Consider the following 23,217-nt stretch of genomic DNA (forward strand, 5'->3'; position numbering starts at 1 on the left):
GTATATCAATAGGCAATAACTGATACTTAACTTCGCGGATAACTGGTCGTGGAGTAGGGGCTAGACAGGGTAGGTATAGGGTGCGTAGGATCTTACGTAATTGGTATCTACGACCTCCTCGTCTTTGTCTTCCCATGAGCTGACTAAAGATGCAAAGGCATCAAACACATCATATGCGCACCGTGCGGCTATGTCTCGCACCACCGCACCGTGGCGATGTGGATTTCCTATCTCAACTTCGCAATATAATGGATCTCGCACCACCAGATTCAGGGTAATCGAGTATACGTATTTTAAATAATCAAAAGCTCTTAAAGAGATCTCGGGTTTATAGGAAATGATTAAAGGCGAATATAACTAAATATAAAATGTATGTAAATATAAAATGAATTGTAATATAAATGAAACGCGTAGTTTGGAGTTGGTAGGAAATGGGTGGAATTAGGATGGGAACTAGCAAAATCCAGCACGAGGGGGTCGAACCCTATTGTATCGTCGAAACCTTTCCAACATGGAGGAATTTCGTGTTTCAAAGAATAGATGAATTCGATTGAGGAAGAGGGTAAATAAAAATTGTTTAGACATAATTGAGCCTGAAAAATCATGATAGTTTATTGGCTCGAATGATTCGAATTAGGGGAAAAAGCCTTGCGGCGTAAAAAACCCCTTACAAAAATATGTATTCGTTAACGATTCTACGGTGAAAATGTGTACGAGTATGTGTACGTTATGTGTATGGTTAAGTTGTTTGTGGATTGATTTGAGGAGAACAAGGTCTCGCTCAATGTTGTTCGGTTTGAGGAGAACAGGGTCTCGCTCGGTGCTGTTTGATTTGAGGAGAACAGGGTCTCATTCAATGTTGTTCGATTTGCGTGATAATTCACGTTGCGTGAGATTATTCACGATGATCTATTCGAGGAGTGTAGGACTCACTCGAATAGTGTTGCAATGTACGATCTTACCACCTTACCGTGGCCTGTTCGAGGAGTGTAGGACTCACCCGGACAGTATGTAATGTATGATTTAACCACCCTACCGTGGCCCATTCGAGAAGTGTAGGACTCACCCGAACAGTATGTGTACGATTTAACCACCCTACCGTGGCCCATTTGAGGAGTGCAGGGTCCCGCTCGAATGGTGTTGTGAATGCTTTCCGAACCGCTCTGCATTGATTATGCTACGTTGCGTTACACGGAACCTTCTAACTCACGATTGACTTTTTCGACTCTCGATCCGAACCGTGCAAGCTTCAACGTTCGACTGCCTCTTCTTTGTACGAAAAATCGCCTAAATACCCTCGTGTTTCCGAAGGCGACAGTTAAGAAACACTCTATGCTTTCATTCGTTAAAACTGTTTAAAAAGAGAGGTACAGCTCTTAGCTGATTTATGGCACGCACGTGTTTACAGTACGACTGGTTCGAACAGGATTTGAGAGACAAAAGGGTCCTCGGTGACCCGTATTTCGAGGTATAAACTACTCACGGCGGTCCGCGCGCCGAACCACTTGAACCCTGTTGTAAATTCCTTAATCGCGACAAAGGCTTCGGTTCGTGGCCGAACACCTATGACTAGTCGGACTGCTACTGCTCGCGAGGCTACTCGAACTGGGCTTTTTATATTGCTCGGTGGTGTCAGAAGAGAAGATAAAGAGAGATTAGTTATGATCTGTTATTGTCTGGAGATTGCGTGATGTAAATAAAGGTTCGCGGAATTAGATAGGAATGTACATAGCAGGATGTTTAGGTTAAGATAAAGGGTGAACTTGAGGACCTAGGAGTAAAGGAATGTGAAACTTATGCTATCTTATTTATAACGCGCGCGGGACTGTGTCTTATAACTAATTATGTCAGAAACGCAATATATATATGGTATACATATATCCTTAGACAAATAGTCCTTAAGCAACTAGATCAAACGTCGTCGCACGACGTCACAATATAATTGTTAATTTTATTAAATTTGTATTACAAAACACTTATTGTTAAAGTTCATAGTAAGTAAATATATGTCAATTTTATTAGGTAACGAATAGTTTAAATAAGTTAGGAAACATAATCGCGGCAATAATAGTATTCCTCAAAGAAATGTTTCAAACACAACGGTTTTCGATACCAAGCATATGGTATAGTAGTTCATTATCTTATGCATAGTAAAATTCTACGGAATTTTGAAAATGAGACGATCTTAACGATATGTATCCACTTTTATATCATGAATACTTAATGAAGTTTTCAAATCATGGTGAAGAAAACTAATTATGAACAAGTGATTGTAGCTTTAGAATGCTGTCCATGTCCGAAAAGCGACGAACGAAATTTTTCCATACCCAAAATAATCCGTATACGTCCAATGGTTGTAAATATTTTGTAGTTCCAGGTGGAATTGTAAATAACGTTATTTGTTTATTTATCGGAGTAGCTTCGTCAACACTGCGATGGCAATGTCCGTTCCAAGAATCTAATAATAGAGCTGTTTGGACGTTTGTATTTGGAAAATAAACTTCTCTTAACCAGGTTTTAAAATGTTCTTTTGTAAGTTTTCCTTATCTCGATGCGGAAACATAAATATTCGTCGCTTTGAACATGGTGTGTTGTATTCCAGCTCCAAATACTCCAGAAGGTTCTTTTAGTACAACAAACAACTATTAACCCTTTCGCTACGGGCTACTTCTCCGTCGTGGTATTCCCGCTGAACGTGCCGCCGCGCCGCGCCAAAAATGTGCACGGTGCTCGATTTGAAGTAACTCTAATCGTTCATCATATGTATTATACAATGTACAATACGCGGTATTTTATGCATAGCGGCTACAGCCGCCCGTGATATGTGAGTGGCATTTTATGTAGAGTGACTATAGTTCGCCCGTAGTGCGTCAGTGGCATTTTATGGAGAGCGACTATAGTCGCCCGTAGTGGTGAAAGGGTTAAAAATTTTACCCTGGTGCTAGGCTCAGATATTTTACAGCACTTATGAAGCAAAGAGCGGCTTTTGCCTATTAAGCGACTCGTTTTACTATAACTAATTCTAAAAGAATGTGGGATCGTGGTGGCGTGCGGTTAAAAAGTGAAATCTACAGGTTAATACCTTTCATTAATTAGGTTTATTCAAGTAATGATGAGAAAGAGAGTTATAATTAACAATTTCTTTAGCGAATATAAAAATGTATATATGACTGAATTCTATAAGCAAATTGGAGTATAATAGACTTGTTGTTGTCGCAAATCGCAGAACGGTAGCTAACTACTTCAATTACGCGGTTTTATAATGATATACACAACGCAAAAATATAACGCAATTTTAAAATGGATCTAGATCCTAACAAAACTGACAGAACAATATTTGGTTAATTACAAAAACTCTAAAATTTGTATTAGACGTAGAACAGTTACTGGACGTAGAACAGTTACTCCTTGTTTGACTCTACACTAATTAGTTTCATGGCCCTCTTTGTCAGAGCACAAATCGGCACCCAAAACCTGATCGCTTAATTGGGGAGCCTGCGTCAGCTGGCTACTAGAACTATCCAACGATGCAAGAATCAAGTGACTGACGTGTGACCAACAGGGTTGCAAATAAAAATGACTCGACTTTAATTATTTATTGAAGTTTCCGAAACGCCACCCAAAAGACACGGGCTTCAGAGACCAAGCCGCTCAATAATGGGGAGCCTGCGTTAGTTGGCTACTAAACTACCCAGAGTGAACTCCGAGAATCCGACGGTGTTAATAACTTAGAAAAATAAGAAATATATATGTGAGTGACTGGAGAGCTCTCGTTTGATGTCTTAGTCCTTTCTGGGGCTGAGCATAGCACTCTCCTTACGGAGTTTCAGATACAAGACCGTTTGAACGGGGAGCCTGCGTTAGTTGGCTACTAGAACTACCCAACGATCGAGTATCCAAATGGCTGATACCCGCTGTTCAGTCAAAACTAAGAATCTTGTAGGCTGTTACCAGTTAAAACTGCTCCAGTTAGTCGCTTCCTAAGAGGTCCGGCATGTAGTACTTCAAAGATTGTTCTGCGCTCGCAGCCTCTATAAATATTATCTATAAATCAAATTACGATTAAAAAATGTGTCATTGACCAAGAGTGGTTACTAATACACTTTTCAAGGTACCAACAGAATCATTTAATCGCGTACGAAGTCTTCTTGTATAGTTTTGAGGCCAGTGATACAAAACAACCGATCATAATAGCTGAACGCGCGACTCGCCTATGTGAAATAGGGGTACCCTGCGTCCTTTTCCAGCTTGTAGAGACGTCAATTCTCGAGGCTCCATCGTTCTGAAGGGCTCATTTTAAAGGGGAAGCTTCAAAGAATATGAACATATTTTTTTTAAATTTTAACCCTTTACGCCCCTCATTGAGAAAAACGCAAAAAAAGAATTTGTTTAAATTTTCCGACATTTTATAATAAATTGACAAAGTTAAAAAAAAATTTTAAAATAGCCCAAACCTTCACGAATAAAACAAAAAAAAATGTAGCTAAATCGGTTCAGTAGTTTCTGAGAAAAAAATTTCCAAGTGGACCCCATTTTCGCCAAAACGGGCAAAAATTGCAAACTTTGACGACCTGTCATTCATTAACAAATTCGAAACCGGCAAAATGATGACTTAAATCCCCCCTAATTTCACATGAACTACAACATATTTCGATTAGAGCAAAATCGGAGATGGTGACTTCCAAAAGTGATCGATTTGGCGTGGAATGACCCTACTGTCTCTTTCTAACTAACGCGCGCGCCATCGATCGGTGATCTACTCTAAACAATGCTGCACGCATGATCTACCCCACCCCATTACCACGCGAATTTTTATGGTGCAGTCGGTAATTTGCGGTCGGTAATACAATAGAAAAAGATATTCGCATTAGCATGTTTCTTTATTTATCGACAGGATTCAATGTGATGTTCCGGGGACGTTACACTCGTATGGTTTGGTTGCACTATGAGAATTACTGTAAATTATACTTATGTTCTTTTATTTTAAAATAAACTATAATTATATTTTACGATCACCACAATATTGAATAATAGACATTGCATAAGCCTAAGAGCAAATTATACGTAGCAATTTAGCCCAAAAAACTGTGGTATAAACTATGTAATGATGAGATTAGCACGAATATTGTGAAGAAAAAGAAGTCAACATAAAAGAAGAACAAAAATTTTCGAATGCTATAGAATAAAGAGGCAAAACAATATCAGAAATGTGTATGTTCCGTCCGTTCCATGGAACAGTAAACGCGGTAATTTCTTAGGTCGTTTATGATTGGTCCGGGACATACGGTTATTTTTGAGGAACATATTATCGATATTGCCGGCAATGTACCAATTTATCTTCTTTCGCATAAGCTCTTAGAGTCTTCCCGAAGAATATTCAGGAACGTGTTAGCGGTACTTCTTGGAAATCGTACATCATACCCGGAAGAAAAAACCCCGGCGTTGCCAACCTTCGAAGTCTTCATGTATGCATCGGTTTCGTTCCACTTTCTTACGAAAAAAGGTACAAGAGAGAAAGGTTATGATCGTCAAAGAGCATGCTGATTAGAAAATTAGTATTACGAAGAAACACCAATCAACATGCTCTCTGGACATTTCGAATTGTTTTTCGAAGTTAGAACGACAACGAGTCCTCATTCGAAAAAGATTGCTTGATCATTAAACGTTTACAATGATGAGGAGCGAACACATCTACAACGTTCGAGGCAACCGAACTATTGTTGACAAAAGTTTGAGTTTTAAAAGCAAAACACGACGCGATCTTAAATCAAAACATTTTTTATTGCAACGCAGTAGCGACAACGGTCAGCGCTTTACAGTATATTATAATGAGAGAGTAGTTCAATACACAAAGAGCTACACATATGTGGGTATTCCAATTACAAAAGCAAGCACTGTTTCATTAACAGTGAAACATTTCATATCCATGACCGCTATGGAAACCACTAATTGTCACTAAATGCATAACTTGGGTCGCCGCAATTAAAACATTCAAATCAATAACATTAGCTACGTTTCAATAACATTAACTACATTTCTATATCAAACAGGTATTTAAAGACTCGATACTTTGATGAAACAGAAAATGTTTTTTTTAAAGGATTCATTTAAAAAAAAAAAACAACTCATCGAACAACTCATTGAACTCATTGAAGAGTACATCTAATTACATGGTGCCCAGCAGGACAAAATTAGACCTAGAAATGGTCTAACGAGTAATAAACTATTGAATAAAGGTCATAGAAATGAAACAGTAGAGATTTAAAAATGATGTCATTACAAATTAATTGATCAAATTAGAGAGAAACTCAGAAGCAAATGGAGCTGAATAACTCTTAATTACAGTAGAACATCATTGTCATCGAGAAGTATTTCAAGACGTCGAAAAAGACAAATTAATCAGTAACAAGTCAAAATACTAGAAATAATAAAATAAAGAATACACAGAAAAATGATGTAAGGAGAGTAAGAAATTTTACATAGAACACAAGATATGAAGAAATAAAAGACCTAAACGAAATAAGCACTAAATCCTACTTAAAAATGAATGTTTTTGTTAAATTATTAATAAATTTAGCATATAGCGACATCTTACAGTATTAGAAATGATGTGCGATGTTAGTAACAGAATAATTGAATATTAGAAACAGAATAATTGAATATTGTACTTCCGTCTTGTCGTTATGAAAATGTAAGCGTTCGTGATGTTTTATTTGAAGTAAAAGTAATCCCTGTTTAAATGGTTAATCTTTAAGTTAAAATGTTTGTTGTTTGTGTTTTATATTAAATAATTTGTTCGTGTTCAAAAGTGTATTATTAGTTTTGTTATTTTCCATAATTCTGATTATTTAACAGTTTTGACAAAAAAAACCAATGGGTCACAAAATATACAGCAACAAATGATAGGAAAAAATTGATCACGTTATAACAGACTATCCGATATACACTGACTTTAGTCTAGAATCACATGCATTAATAAAGACTAAACTAAGGTGAAATGGGGTAAATGCAGACTGGTTTTTGTGAAGTTGGTATTTAAACGTATTTTCAGTCTGCTATGTAAATACTTAACGCTGTCGATATCGAACGCTTTGCACAATCACTACTATTTAATTGATATTAACTAGGACTTTAATTTTCCTTGTACATTTTGATTTTGATAGGAAATTGTATAAAATGTCAACTACTCTGCACTTTCCCCGGAAATGAGATAAGAGCGTAACTTGAAATTAAAAATATTTTGAAACTTTATTTCATATGTAATGGGGCAAGATTAGAATTATTAACAAATCTGCTATAAAATGTCAGATATATTTGAGGTAAATACGTGCATTTTTGTGCGCCATCTATGACGAACAGCTCACATCAACTTGTAGTACAGTAAATATTCGATATGTGCACAAATGATCTGTACGATATGTGCACCAAAGTTATCCCCACCACTGGGGGGAAGATCCCTTCAGACGCCGAGAAGCTCGATCGCCGAGAAATGTAACATGATCCGGGTTCGGGTATATCCGTGAAGCAATGCATATACAAATATAAAACTTTTTTATTTTTGACTTTTTCGAAATCCAACTTTTATCAATAGATTCTTTACATTTTTCTGATTAAAATGAGACCAAACACGACATAATTTGGGCTATATTTACTGGTTTAATTGACGATGAAAGTTTTTCACGTCGAAGAGGATAGCGAGTCAAAAAGAAAGAGACACTACGATCGTGGCTGTCGGCAAAGATCAAAAGTCTGTTCAATTGTTCACAATCCTAATACGTTGCTAACTTTTTTATTTTTTATCAAATTTTTATAAAACTTTCTCTATCATGTTCGTGACATTTTCCTGATTAAAATGAGACTAAACACGACGTAATTCGAGTTATATTTACTTGCAATATCTTATTAGAGTAAAATCATCGATGTACGCGTAACACTTGAAATTACAAGTAAATATGTCTCGAAGTATGTCGTGTTTGGTCTCATTTTAACGACAAAAATGTTACAAATATGATGGAAAAAATTTCACAAAAAAAAAATAAAAAATAAAAAAGTTTTATTCTTGCATTAGGAGTGTCCTTCTGGTAGGTCACTGTTTGTTTACGTTCAGTCTCCTTCGCTCGAAATGTAGGAACTGTACGATATCTGCACCAGTTCGGTCCCGAGAATGGTGCACATATCGAATATGTACTATACATAGTCTAAATTATTTAGTGTTTAGTCTTATTTTAATCGGAAAAGTATGAAGAATACATTAGTAAAAGTTGGATAACGAAAAAATGGAAAATAAAGAAGTTTTACTCATTAGTATTATCCCTTAGTATGTTTCCGTTTGTTTACATTCGGTATCCTTCGCTCGCTGTCCTTTTCTACGTTCGGCAAAACATCAATCAACGTAGGAACTGTTCGATATCTGCACCAGTTCAGACCCGAGAATGGTGCACATATCGAATATTTACTGTAATTAAAACTAGTTGAACCAGGATAAATTCCCCGCGGAGGGGGGTCGGGCGGCACGGTCGGTAGCGTAGCCCAATGTCCAACCGTCCAAGGAAGTTATTTTTTTTTTGACATTTCTAATATTTTATAAAATATTTGCAAAATATGTCAATTTTTAACAATTTTTGTAACTTTTTACTAATACCTTACCGCCGATTTTTATGATCATATTCCTATTCAGGAGGCAAAAATACATCGAAAACATGTCCCGAATATTTTTTTTGAGGTGACGTAGTAATTGTAAAGTTTTACCGGCAATGAATTTATAATAAAATTCTCTTCACTTTTTGTCATTATGCAAATTTGAATAAATTGTAAAATAAGGTTATGACAAATTTTTTTGTTATAAATAAATTATATTTTGCAGAATTCGTTAACATCCTGTTATCATACGTAAAAAACCATACAACTTTCCTATTAGAAATTTTAATATATTTCGTATGGTTTTCGAAATAGCCAAAGCGGATCGAAACTTTAAAGGGTCGTTTCATCCTTTAAACCCGTGTCTCAGCCGATAAAAAAAAATACGTGTTCCTTATTTTTGCCTGCTTAACAAACGTACGAAGTTTCATAAAAATCGGAGGGGGACACTTTCGTGCCTTTTCTTGTTAGATTGATGAGCCAGCGAGGTCTCGCTTTTGCCGCTGCCGACAAAGGCAAGTCGTGGCGAGCAAAGGACAACCGCCGGGTTTCAAATTTCGTGTCCACTATTCCCACAGTGAGTATTTTTGATTCCGGTCTCCGTTGCACTGTGAGAAGAATTACTGTACAGTATTCACTCCGTAAATGTTAAAAAGATCTCTACCGTAAATGTTAAAATTGTATCCCCACTACTGGAGGGATCCCCCTCGAAATCAGTCATGAATGAAACACGATCAGTCGCCGAAACGACGAGGATCGAATATCGGTGAGACACATACTAATGCAAGCAAAGGAAAAGATTATAACTTTCTTATTTCTTACTATTTTTTCATGAAACTTTTACTGTTGTATTTGTCTAGATTTCCTGATTAAAATGACACCAAACATGATATAATTACGTTAACAATTGTGTGTGTAACGAGTGATTAAAGTTTTTAACATAAAAGAGGACGGCGAATGGAAAAGAAAGAGAAGCAGAAGGTTGACGCATTCGGCAAACATGAAACACTCGTGCGTCTTCTGTCTTTTAAATTCAAAAATCAAAATTCTTTATTTTTGGGGTTTCATCAATGAAGCTTTGATTATCGTATTCGTCTCGTTTTTCTGATTAAAATGGTACCAAACACGGTATAATTAAAATCATAATTACTTGTATAGCAAGCCTTTAGAAGGAATTCGCACCTCTACCGTAAATGTTACATCCCAAACTTTTATGGCTTGTTACATAAGTAATTACGATTGTAATCATATCGTGTTTGGTGTCATTTTAATCAGAAAAACGAGACAAATACGATGGTAAAAGTTCCATTGACGAAAAACCAAAAATAAAGAATTTTAATTTTTAAATTTAAAAGAACACGCACGAGTCTTTTATGTTTGCCGAACGCTCGAAACTCTATTCCTTTTTGTCTTTTGTATGGCTGTCTCTTTCTACGTTCGGCACACTACAAAGAATGTAGGACCTCTACCGTAAATGTTACAATCGAGACCGGCAAAAGTAACATTTACGGAGTGAATACTGTACTCGCATTCCCTCATGTATAAAAAAAATAGAAGGTAAAAAACAATTGTCTTTGACATAATATTGAATTGTACTATAATTTTGCTTATTAACACGTTCATTGCCAGACCATTTTTCGAAGACTTTCCGTTCAGGCCGCGTATGCGCCTCACGCTTTACAATTTATTGTTTTGTTTCTGGCGTATGCCTTACAAATATTAAAATAGTGTAAAAATCATAATGATCAAGGAAAGGGTGTATAGTTTAAGATGCATAACATAACAAACCTATAAATTTATTTTTCGAAGAATTAGTTTAACAAATACCTGTCTGAACATTACTCTATTAAGCGAGTTGCATGGATTGAACGAAAAGTTCAGTGTGGGGCATATACGCCCCACGCGGCAAGAAACGTGTTAAACCTATTCTCTTATCATTATGTGCTTAATATTTAACACCACATTGCCTTATATAAGTGTATACTTACTATTATGTATGAGGGAACGCGAACATGGATGAACGTGCGAATGAAAGAGTGCGAGAGAGTATACGTGGAAGTGTGTGAGAGAGAGAGAGTACGAATGATTGCGGGTGAGTACGTGTGCGTGTGCAAAAGAATGCGTGAAAATAACAAAAGAAGTGTGCATGGCCAAAAAGGCAATCGACGACAGGATTAGACATGTTTCGGACGCGTTCCCGTACGGACGTATTACGCAATTCCTTCTTGATTCATTATTTATTATTCTAAATTCATTATTCTTTATATTAAATTAATTATTTGCTAAAAGCCGAGCCATTTCTCAATTAGACCATCCCTCCGATCCATTCGTACATGTGTAACGTCCCTAGAACCTAAGTTTAGTTAGTTACAAGCGCTAAAAGGTAAAGAGCGGCTTTTACCTCTAAACGACTCGATTTCGCGAATATAGATTGTGGGATTCGTGTGGTGTGCGGTTAAGGATTGAAATCCACAGGTCAAAATCTTTCAACAATTAGATTTATTCAATAAACGATAAGAAATGAAACTAACAAACAACAATAACAACAAAATAAAGAAAGTATATAAATTATAAATGATTGATTAGTATAAAGAACTAAATAGATCTTGAAATAATAATAATGATAGTGTAAGCGTGCGCTATGCGAGATACATGTACATTGTAGTAATTATTGCCGATCGTCGCTTGTTTTAACGGACGAGAGAGCGGACGACCGGGAGCCGGTCGTCAGTCGTTAACGGTTGCCCGAATAAACACGTTTACATCGATTCTGAAATTTTATTTAAGCCATCCTTACAATAGAAATAATAGAAATTGATAAATTAAACAGTATGTAATATGAGACTCGCTGGTCAGTACTTTATGTTGGACCGTATCTAATTTAACTTTGCATTTGTAATATTAACTAAATTTGATATTCCTTATATATATTCGATTTTCGTGTTCGAAGGTATCGCAGTGACAAAGTTTATCTCAATTTGTACGATCGATTTGTATAAATGTTCTTTGACGAAATTAATTAATACTAGCGCTTTATAATCTACCGCTGCGAGGAATTCGACCTAAGTGAGATTCTCTAAACGCACCTAAATACGCTTTCGCAAAAATTAGACAGATTTATCTATTATCTAACGCGGTGTAATCGATTACGGAAATGACGCTAAGTGAGAACAGTATTCTTTCATTAATTCAAATAACCAAAATTTATCTGAATCTGAGAACTACTCTTCGGAACAATTACTCTTATGATTTGACTCGACAACTAAATGGTTCATGACCCTTTTAGCCAAAACGAATACTGACATCCGAAACCAGATCGCTTAATTGGGGAGCTCTGCGTTAGCCAGCTACTAAAACGACCCAACGATACCAGAATCAGGTGAACAATATAAGTTCGACAGGGTAGCAAATCAATTGACTCTAATTGTAAAATCGTAATTGCTGAACTGCCACCCAAAAGACACGGGTTTCAGGGACCAAGCCGCTCAAATGGGGAGCCTGCTATTCGCTGGCTACTAAACTACCCAGAGCGAGCTCCGAGAATCTGATGGCGCGTTAACAATTCGACCAAAAATCAACTATGAGTAGCTGAGAGCTATCGTTTCGATACTAAAATGGTACTCTAATGGTGTTTCAACGAAAAATACATTTTCTGTCCTTCTCTATCAGAGGCGAATCTATTTCGATTTACAGCTTTCTAGTTTAAGGAAATAATTTTGGTTCCGGCCATGAGTAGTTTAACACTGGTTGATTTTACGTATATAAATTGATTCAGTTAATTAATTAATTTAATGTCCAAAAATGCCGAAAATAGAAATAGTATCGCTATCCTTCTCTAGGATTAGCGCTGATCTCAAGGATTTCGGGCGAGTATCGCGACACGTAGGCACATCATAGCGTAACGGAAATTTCTCGTACAAACTATTTATTAGAAAATAAAATAAAATAATACATAATCTTGTTTTAATGATTCAAACTTAATGTTCAATTATTTTCGCGGAAAATATTACCTACTCTAAATCAAAATTATAAGATAATTAATGTAAATGATAATATATATATATATTATGATTACCGACTGTCGAATTTGATAGATATGGTAATAGATACCTAATGTACTGTCGATAATTGGCAACTACGGTCGATAATTGACTATTCTAGTCAGTGGATAGAAGATTGTCGCGATGATGCCGGTAGAAAGAAAAAAAGTTTCCCCCAGGGACGTTACACATGCATATCTTATTATTCTAGGCATAGTGCTGCAATCGCCGTTGCACTTTGAATGAAATAGTTGGATTTTTTTTTTATTATTATTAAGGTGAAGTAAGTTCGTAAACGGGGCAAGTGCATATACAGACTATTTTTATTACAATATGAGCGAAATTTCTCCATCTAGTATGTAGTAATGTACAGTAAATATTCGATATGTGCACCATTCTCGGGTCTGAACTGGTGCAGATATCGAACAGTTCCTACGTTGATTGATGTTTTGCCGAACGTAGAAAAGGACAGCGAGCGAAGGATACCTAATGTAAACAAACGGAAACATACTAAGGGATAATACTAATGAGTAAAACTTCTTTATTTTCCATTTTTTCGTTATCCAACTTTTACTAATGTATTCTTCATACTTTTCCGATTAAAATAAGACTAAACACTAAATAATTTAGACTATGTATAGTACATATTCGATATGTGCACCATTCTCGGGACCGAACTGGTGCAGATATCGTACAGTTCCTACATTTCGAGCGAAGGAGACTGAACGTAAACAAACAGTGACCTACCAGAAGGACACTCCTAATGCAAGAATAAAACTTTTTTATTTTTTATTTTTTTTTTGTGAAATTTTTTCCATCATATTTGTAACATTTTTGTCGTTAAAATGAGACCAAACACGACATACTTCGAGACATATTTACTTGTAATTTCAAGTGTTACGCGTACATCGATGATTTTACTCTAATAAGATATTGCAAGTAAATATAACTCGAATTACGTCGTGTTTAGTCTCATTTTAATCAGGAAAATGTCACGAACATGATAGAGAAAGTTTTATAAAAATTTGATAAAAAATAAAAAAGTTAGCAACGTATTAGGATTGTGAACAATTGAACAGACTTTTGATCTTTGCCGACAGCCACGATCGTAGTGTCTCTTTCTTTTTGACTCGCTATCCTCTTCGACGTGAAAAACTTTCATCGTCAATTAAACCAGTAAATATAGCCCAAATTATATCGTGTTTGGTCTCATTTTAATCAGAAAAATGTAAAGAATCTATTGATAAAAGTTGGATTTCGAAAAAGTCAAAAATAAAAAAGTTTTATATTTGTATATGCATTGCTTCACGGATATACCCGAACCCGGATCATGTTACATTTCTCGACGATCGAGCTTCTCGGCGTCTGAAGGGATCTTCCCCCCAGTGGTGGGGATAACTTTGGTGCACATATCGTACAGATCATTTGTGCACATATCGAATATTTACTGTATTTACTTCCTAATCGCGGAGCCCGCCCCTCGGAGCGGAGAAGGCGGTAGAGCGTGCGCTTTAGCGTGCAAAAATAAGGTAATTTTTGACACATTCGTCGTTCATTTGCAGCCTTACCGTTAGAATTACAAAAAAAATGTATCAGAACTTTCTTGTAGAGAATTTTCCATTCTACATTTTTTGTTGGAAACATTTTTTCATCAGATGAGAATTTTTCAAAATAAATGCAAAAAACTCTAAGAAATCACGATTTTCTGCTGGTTTTCCAAAATAGCAGCTCAGATATGTCCGACCGCCGATTTTTATGATCATATTCGTATTCAGGAGGCAAAAATACATCGAAAACATGTCCCGAATATTTTTTTTGAGGTGACGTAGTAATTGTAAAGTTTTACCCCATTGACATATATAGGCCTATTTGCAAAATGGGCTAAAGACCGGAATTTAATTTTCTCCCTTTTATTACCATTACGGATGAAATAGGGGGTTGATCACAATTTATGGTCAAATATTCTAAAAAGAATTTTTTTACAAAATTAAATAGGAAAAATAGACCAAAAACCGCAATTTCGATTTTTCTTTTTTACTATTCGCTCCGATGAGATAAGGAGTTGAAACGTAGTTCGAAATGTTTTTGACTATCTTATTCAATTAGACCTTTTTTTATATTTTTATGGTAGTTTTAAAATGTTTGCATGTTATAGAATTATTTTTGGGTCTCTACAATGTGCTTATAAAAACAGAAAAGTTGTTTAGAACGTAGAGTTTTACATATTTCAGTTTCAACGAAGTCAGTGAGGCAATCCCCTTGATGTATAATTATTTAACAGCTTTTTACAAATATCACTAAAACCATTAGTATGCGCAGGAAAAAGTTTACACCAAAAGAAGTTATTCGAAATAAAACGCAATCTAATAGTTTAATATACAATACTTCTCAAAAGAATAAAGGGGACAGTGTCTTTTTGCAAAAATTGGTGAAGTTTGAAGTGCTGTACCTTTGCAAGGGATTAGTACATATCTAGACACGAGGAGAGAAGCACATTAAAGCTAATTTTTTACAGTATAAATAAAAATTCGAAGAAAATGTAAATTTTCTTTGTACCGTCATTGGTCCAGATTATTTGCAGAGGATTAAGCCGAAATTAGTACTAGCCCAAACATTCTTGAACAATAAGTTGTAATATTTCAAACCAGCAGCAGCATAAGTGTGCTTTCTTATGCTTCATTTTTGCTGTCCCTCTTCTTTTTCGACGTTATTATGTTGGGAAAAGAAGCAAATCCCTGATTTGTGCTTAATTGATTTTACATAAGTACAAGGTAGAAGTAAAATAACTCTGGAGGTCAAAATTCCTCGAGTAGTCATGTGTCTTCATTGCTTATTTGTCCTTCTATATTTACTGGTACTATTGCTAAACTCGTAAAAAAGGTTTTGGATTGAAAAACAAAATGCAAAAAAATTGTTTGCGATCCATTATCAGCATTAGAATTACCTAAAGTGGATCACATAGAAGTTGCACGGTCGGATTTAAGTTTCTTTATGTGTTTGTGAATATGCTTTAAGTAATTGTAATGCTACAAGTTGATAGTGGAAAAGATAGTGGATCGCAAAATACGTTTCTAAATTTTTTCTTTTTTTTTTTCAAACCAAAACTTTTTTTACAAATTCAGTAACAGTACCGATAAATGTAGCGTAATAAACTTTTTTATCCAATAAACGGAGTCATAGTTCGAGACAATAATGACGTGCCTTTAATTTTTTCCCACAAATTTCAAAGTTTGATCATTCGGGCCATGGGATACAAAGAATCAGAGCAATTTAAAACTTTGCACACTTTTTGTGGACACTATGAACTTAAAAAGAAATTCTAGACATAATCTTTGCGATGGCTATTTACAAAGATATAGTAATGTTTTTAATTTAAGGAAGAAACGCTATTTTTTGACGTTTTTTTTTTTACATCGATACCACACATCAAAGAAAAATATTGAACCGAAAATTGATTTGCCTATCTTAGAGGGTACTATTAGCTTCCCAGAATCGCCCTTACAATTTCTGTTCGATGGTGGGTTCACGATATAATGACTATAAAAAAAGACATCATTTTAACTTTGGTAGCTCATAACTTCGCAATCAATATTCGAAACGAACCCCATCGAAGTGCAAATTAAAAAAATTGTCCTGCGTTTGTAGAAATTAAAAAAAAATTTTCCATCACGGATTTTCGTTTGTTTCATGAGCAAAAAAAAATTAATAAATTTGGAAGATAAAGAATCGAACACTATAAACACCTGAAATTTCAAAATAACTATTCTACTTTTTTCCTACAATGATTTTTAGCGAGCGCAAAGCAATTTGAATGTGACCTAAAAATTACTGGAATTTTTCTGTTCCTTTAATTCTTTTGATTATTTTATTATTATATCATCGCTTTGAATCCCCTTTGAATGCGATTCACTGAACAGACAAAATATTTAAACAGAGAAAGCTTGTTCTGCTTATCTTACCATGTTTGTTATCACTGTCACGAGGCCTCTCTTCGTGACACACTGTGTAACACAAGCTTCTTATAGTCGGCTCTGGCCTTGGATTTAAAAAAATTTTTTTAGACTTAAAATAGTCAAAACCAATATCGTTTATAAATTCAACGCCGTGACAAACAGTGCAGTGAACATCTCCAATCGTGTTACCTTTTCTTTTTACTTTATTGACAAGCACATTTGCGTATTATATTATAACCATTTGTAATAATTTTCTTGAGAAAAGGATTAGCTGTATCACATAATACAATGTTGCTTTTCATTAAACTTTTACTTCTTAAGATAAACTTAATAATAACTTGAAAAATGCTTTAAAATGAGTAGTTTTGTTTTTGTGTGAACAAAAATTGATAATCGGTTATAAGTATATCATCATATTTGTTTGTAATTGAAAAAAATACATTTATTTTTTTAAATCTAATCTCACAAACTGTGATCCATTGCGAAAAATGTGTTGCATATTCATAACCATCAGAAGAAATTCTGTATGTTATATGTATACTATGCAGATCAAAGGACTAACCAACTAAAGTCACTGCGATAAAGCATGTGAACTGTGATAACGTAAATGAGTAGGAGCAACTATTCCTGTTAGACGACCCAATTCCTGGTAGAAATGCTGCTATCGGTTACTGGGGAATTATCGGTATCTTATTCGCATTTATTAATATGCATATTGATAATATCGTGTTACAACATCGTTAAGACTGATGAAAATGACTCAAATAAAATGTAATGTCTAATTTTACCACTAAACATTATTTACTCTTATTTTAACTTATTTTAACTTACTCTTATTTTAAGTTTTTAAATCTAACTTAACTTAACCAAAGTTACATTCTTGTTCGAAATTTAAAGAGAAATTTATAGATTTGAATTATAAAATTATATGCAATTTTTTACTGTGGTTATTTTACTGGTCGCTTTACCGTACTCTTAATCTATGGATTTATCAATAATATTCTTATATTATTCAAATTTATTAACGATGTCGATAAGAGTACCTGTATCTCGCTAACGGTATTAATTATAGTGTTTTCCACTTCTGAGTCCCTAAGACCACCAGGATTCGAATAATATTAAAAATGATTTGAAGTTGGAGTGTGCTTGAATTACTTAAAAATTAACAAGAAAGAACTTTGAAAGAATCAAGGAAAGAATCCCGATTAAAATCTTAAGATACGCCATATTAAAATTATTGAAAATTGAATATAAAATTTAGGTACATCAACTTAAAAACATATAAACGTTATATGTCTAAATTTAACAATTTTTTATTTTTCAGTCAGTCTGTTAATTTGGAAAATTTTATCTTGATTATGTCATATTGTGCAACATTAAACATATATAAAAATTTGTTTTTATCTTTAATAGAAGGTTTTATTCGAAAAAGTGCGTAACTAACAAAGGAATATATCGAACCGACACACATCGATTTCAATGAAACTTCTGTTGAAAGTAGTTCTCATGAAAATATATGACACGTATTTTTTTATGTCGACCATCGTTCACATTAAAGGGGGTGATAGCCCTCAAAGTTAAGGACTAAAATCATATTTTTTGGAATATCTCCGGAATTAAAGGAAATAATTGAAAGCTGTTTCTTTGAATTGTGGGACTTTTAATGGAAAATTTTTTTGCATACAAAATTTTAATAAACTTTATTTGTTTAAATAATATTTAAAAAATTTATCATTTTTGTTTAAATTTTTGTACTAAATGTTGTTCTATTTTTTTTGTATACTTTGTGTATGTAAACTATGGACTAAAATGAGTCCAGAGGATACGTGTTTTTGGAATTTGTCGTTTACAGTAATGTTTATTAAATATATGTATAATTTAAAATCACCTCCTGTGAAGAGGGGCAAACAGCATCTTTATTAAAAATATCATTATTTTTACAATCTTTTACAATATTCTGGACATTTTATACCTCTTCGCATGACGTTAATTGATTTCTCAATAGTTATTGTAAGCATCGCAGGTATGAGCGTGACGCGATTATAATCATCACGACAAGGAATATAGACTTTTATGGCCAATACTGATTTTGTACTTTTACGGCCGTAAAATCTTCGGTCGAAATGCAATATTTATAACTTTTGGAAACTTTGGGATGTTTAAGAAATTAAGAAAAAAAATTAAATTAAATTATTTTTTAACAATATTGGCCATAAAAGCCAATGTACACAATATTGGCCACAAAAGTTTACGTACGCAAAGTTGCAAAAAAATAAATCAACATTTAGTACTAAAATTTAAACAAAAATTATAAATTTTCAAAATATTATTTTTTCTCTGTTAAAAGATCCACGATTAAAAAAAAAATCTTCCAATTAACTCCTTTAATTCCGGAGATATTCCCGAAGCCCTTGACTTTGAAGATTATTATCACCCCCTCAATGTGAATGATGGCCGATATAAAAAAATATGTGTCAAATAATTTCTTGAGAATTATCTTTCACACAAGTTTCTTTGAAATCGGTGTGTCCCGGTTCGACATGTTCCCTTATAAGTTTAAAAGAAAAAACTGAACGTTTGTCTAATTTTGGCCGGCCATATCTAGTACTAATCATTCGTACGGTCGCATAGGTGTTAATTGATTAAAGAGTATAACATAGTCTACAAATGAAATTATGTTATTATATCCATTCATAACGAAGTTTGTTATATTTTATAAATCTGTGCTGCCAAAAATCTGTATCTCATCCAGAGTTGCACTTTAGTTGTTTAGAACGTTACTGTAAATTATTAGATATCTGTCGAACGGACATATTCATTGATGTTTAATGTCTCAGACTTTTATCTTCAATGCATTGGAGATAAAACCATTCACACACAAACCTAAAAGAGATAGCTTCAAGACGGCTGTAAATCTTGCATTCAATAGGCACATAATTTCCGGTGTACTATTATTAAATTGAAAATAGGTACCTTCTATGTCTTTATTGTATTTATTTATGTATTTTTATGTGTTTATGTATATATTTATTCTACAAATTTAATTCTACAAATTTAATTAACTTAAATTTAAATTAACTGCATTTGGAAAACACTTTTTCTAAATACATTATAAATCTTGTTTAATAGCAAAAACTGGTGGCAAGCGGAAAATGGCGTAGAAAATGTAACAATACGTTTCGATTTAGAAGCAGAGTTTCATTTCACCCACATCATCATTCGTTTTAAAACCTTCCGACCAGCAGCTATGTTGATTGAAAGATCTTACGATTTTGGAAAAACCTGGAAGGTATATCGATACTTTGCCCATAATTGCGAACAATACTTCCCGGGAGTATCTACAGAGCAACCGCAAACACTAACCGATGTCATCTGTGAAACGAGATATTCTGGCGTGGCGCCATCGACGGGTGGTGACGTTATCTTCAGGTAGATAAACAGTGATAAAAAATGATAGTTCAATGCACAGTAAGGCAATGTCTAATAACTTCAGTATATGGAGTGAATGAAAATCGTTTCAAACAATTTTCAAATTTACGTCATTTTCAAAATGTTGTACTGCATTGCTATTTTCGATTTTTCAAACAGAACCGTATATTTTTTTACATTAATCAAATTTTTGGGGGCGTTGTATGTAAAAAAGTACTTTGATTTAGTGTTAAATCGTTAGTAACATTTGAAATATCACAAAGTATTGAGTTTAAATTCTACCGTTATATATTTACACGCAAAATATTCCAAACAATCAGATTATGTAAAAAAATATATAGGATTCCTTTACAAAATACTTTCTTTAAAATGGACTTCTACAATTTTTGTTTGAAACATTTTTTCATATAGTAAGTATTTATGGTTTATTTGAAGTTGTTAAGTTATAAGATTTATCTTGTATAAGATAAATGTATTAAACAACGCTTAATGTAAATGATATAGCGTAAGTAATTATTTAAGAATATAAAAAGAATGATTTTTATTATTTATTTATTTTATAATAGAATTGTATACTTTGTTTAATTTTATCGAAAAATGAGAATTTTAAAACTATGAATATCTAGCTTGAGTTGTATATGTACGTTTATCTTTTCATTTTATATTATTTTGTTGTTATATTTGAATCACAATAATTGTCACTTTAAAGACTATAAAATCATATTTTATTTATTCTAATAAATGAAACCGCATATATGTTAAATACTATTATCATTTTCAGAGTTCTACCTCGAAATCTTGAGATCGACAATCCGTATTCAAAAGAAGTGCAAGATCTTTTAAAAATCACGAACCTTCGCATAAATATGACCAGATTACATACTTTAGGAGATGATTTGTTGGACGATCGCGCCGAAATTCGGGAAAAATACTACTATGCGATTCAAAATATGGTGATCCGTGGTTCTTGTTCTTGCTATGGTCATGCTTCAAGATGTTTACCTCTTCCTGGTGTCGCTGACGAGGAGAACATGGTGCACGGTAGATGCGAGTGCACACATAACACCACAGGATTGAATTGCGAAAAATGTCAAGATTTTTATAATGATTTACCATGGAAGCCAGCCGTTGGAAAACAAACGAACGCATGTAGACCATGTAACTGTAATAATCATTCCACCTCATGTCACTTTGATGATCTTGTTTACGAACAATCTGGACGCGTATCTGGTGGCGTTTGCAATAATTGTCAACATAATACTGAAGGACGAAACTGCGAACTGTGTAAACTGTTCTATTATCACGACGTGACTAAGGATATATCTCATCCTGAAGCGTGTTTGCGTACGTTTATGTTTTATTAATATCTTTTTATCCATACATGGTTAAATTTGTGTGGAATTATAGTTCAATAGATACACGTTGGGTCCATTACATTTGATATCATTCAGAGCAACAGTTCAGCATAAATATGTACTCGCTAATAATATTACCATCATTATTAGCATCAGTAGGTTCGATTTGGTAACCACCAATAACACACGATTTATAACCGCGTTTAAATTCTTTTCAAATAACACCAAGTGTAAAGTAAATGAGCATATATGATCATATGAGCATAGTTTGAACTGGGCATAGTAGCTAAGGTAGTGCTGAACTAGTTTTTTCTTCATAGAAATCTTCCTTAAGATTTCGTTTTTGAATTACTAATGAAAGATGCTAATCGAGAAATTTGCATAATGAACATAAATCTACCAATAAAGCTAATTTGGGTTAAGATTAAGTAAAAATCAAGAGTTGAAATCTTTTAATTAATTTGTCGCGTTCGTGATCTACATCGGTGCATAGGCAATCGTTGGTGAGTCTGCGCGTTATACGCATTCTTCTTGGTCGGTGTTTGTGACTAATAATTTAAAAATTAAGCTTTAATGGACATTGTGGTAAAGAAAAACATGTTCCCAACTATCATACCCTGCAATTATGCCTATAGACAGTAAACATACTGTCGCATATTTACGACATATCGCATACTGTCGCAAATGCGCATATTTAAGTTCGAAAAAAATTAGATATGCTCCAAAAAGTGTTGGATTTCACGTCAAATGCTTGGTACTTTTAATTCAGAATTGATTGTTCTGTTACTTGTAATCAGTTTAAATATTAGTTCAAAATTTTTATGCTATACATGTATTTTCAAGAAGCAGTTATAACGTTGATATTAGTTTGTTAAGGTTTCATGTATTTACCAAATGGTATTCCTGATTCTTCTAAGACAAATGTGTTTATAACAATAAAGTCTTACTATTTGCCAATGCCTCGGGCCTCTCGAATGCTAACTATTAGAGTAGCCATGAGATTTGGAGCATATGTATATTTTTTGAATACGGTTATATATATGACCATATCTTGGAGTAAGCATTCAAATGGTGCTGTATACAATGTCGGGTTGAAAGGAAAAGAATTTTCTCAGTTTTCCTTCCTATTTTGTATATTATTCGGATTAATAGATGATTTATACAGAGAGAAAGACTGAGATACGTTTCCTTTCTTTTCACCAATTGTTTCAGGTTTTCAACATTGATTGTTTACTTCAAAGGTATGTGTCTTGAGCTTACAAATGTTTAAATGTTTTATTCAAGCACATGTCACAAAAAACGTATATGTACGAGTAAAAAAAGTACCAACGATAGTTCTATGGTGAGAAGAAAAAAAAACTTGAACAAGCAAGTGGGAACTTGTGTAGTGATGATGGTTGTTTGCCAAGTATAGAATAATAGTATAATTGTTTCATGAAGTTACTGTATGTAGGCGTTCATAATTATATTAAGCATTTTGATGTCATTTACAGCTTGTGATTGCGATCTTAATGGTTCCTTGGATGACGGTATATGTGATTCGAGAACTGACCCCCTTAGTGGAGGCGAATCTGGTCGTTGTCGCTGTAAAGCAAATGTGGAAGGTCGTCGTTGCGATCGCTGCAAAAATGGATATTGGAATTTTGATCCTGCAAATCCCGAAGGATGTCAAGGTAACAGCTGCAAATATATCAGTGTTATAATAATCTCGCTAACATTTCGACTTGTGATCACTAAAAGTGGGTACCATAATAACTAGAATTGGATTTTATAAAATATTTAACTATTTATTTAACCATAAGA

At 34.0% G+C, this 23,217-nt stretch overlaps 1 protein-coding gene across 2 annotated transcripts in view; it reads left to right on the top strand.

Moving 5' to 3' along the window:
- Positions 1-23,217, top strand: part of LanB1 (laminin subunit beta-1) — a 111,810-nt gene that overhangs the window by 46,978 nt on the left and 41,615 nt on the right. For both annotated transcript variants that reach the window (XM_076538227.1, XM_076538226.1), the window contains exons 5-7: positions 19,760-20,059; positions 20,841-21,403; positions 22,908-23,087. In XM_076538227.1, the coding sequence (XP_076394342.1) occupies positions 19,760-20,059; positions 20,841-21,403; positions 22,908-23,087 (1,043 nt within the window). The remainder of the gene's footprint in view (positions 1-19,759; positions 20,060-20,840; positions 21,404-22,907; positions 23,088-23,217) is intronic.

Source organism: Megachile rotundata, chromosome 12, assembly GCF_050947335.1.
Source record: "Megachile rotundata isolate GNS110a chromosome 12, iyMegRotu1, whole genome shotgun sequence".
Classification (NCBI taxonomy): Eukaryota; Metazoa; Arthropoda; class Insecta; order Hymenoptera; family Megachilidae; genus Megachile; species Megachile rotundata.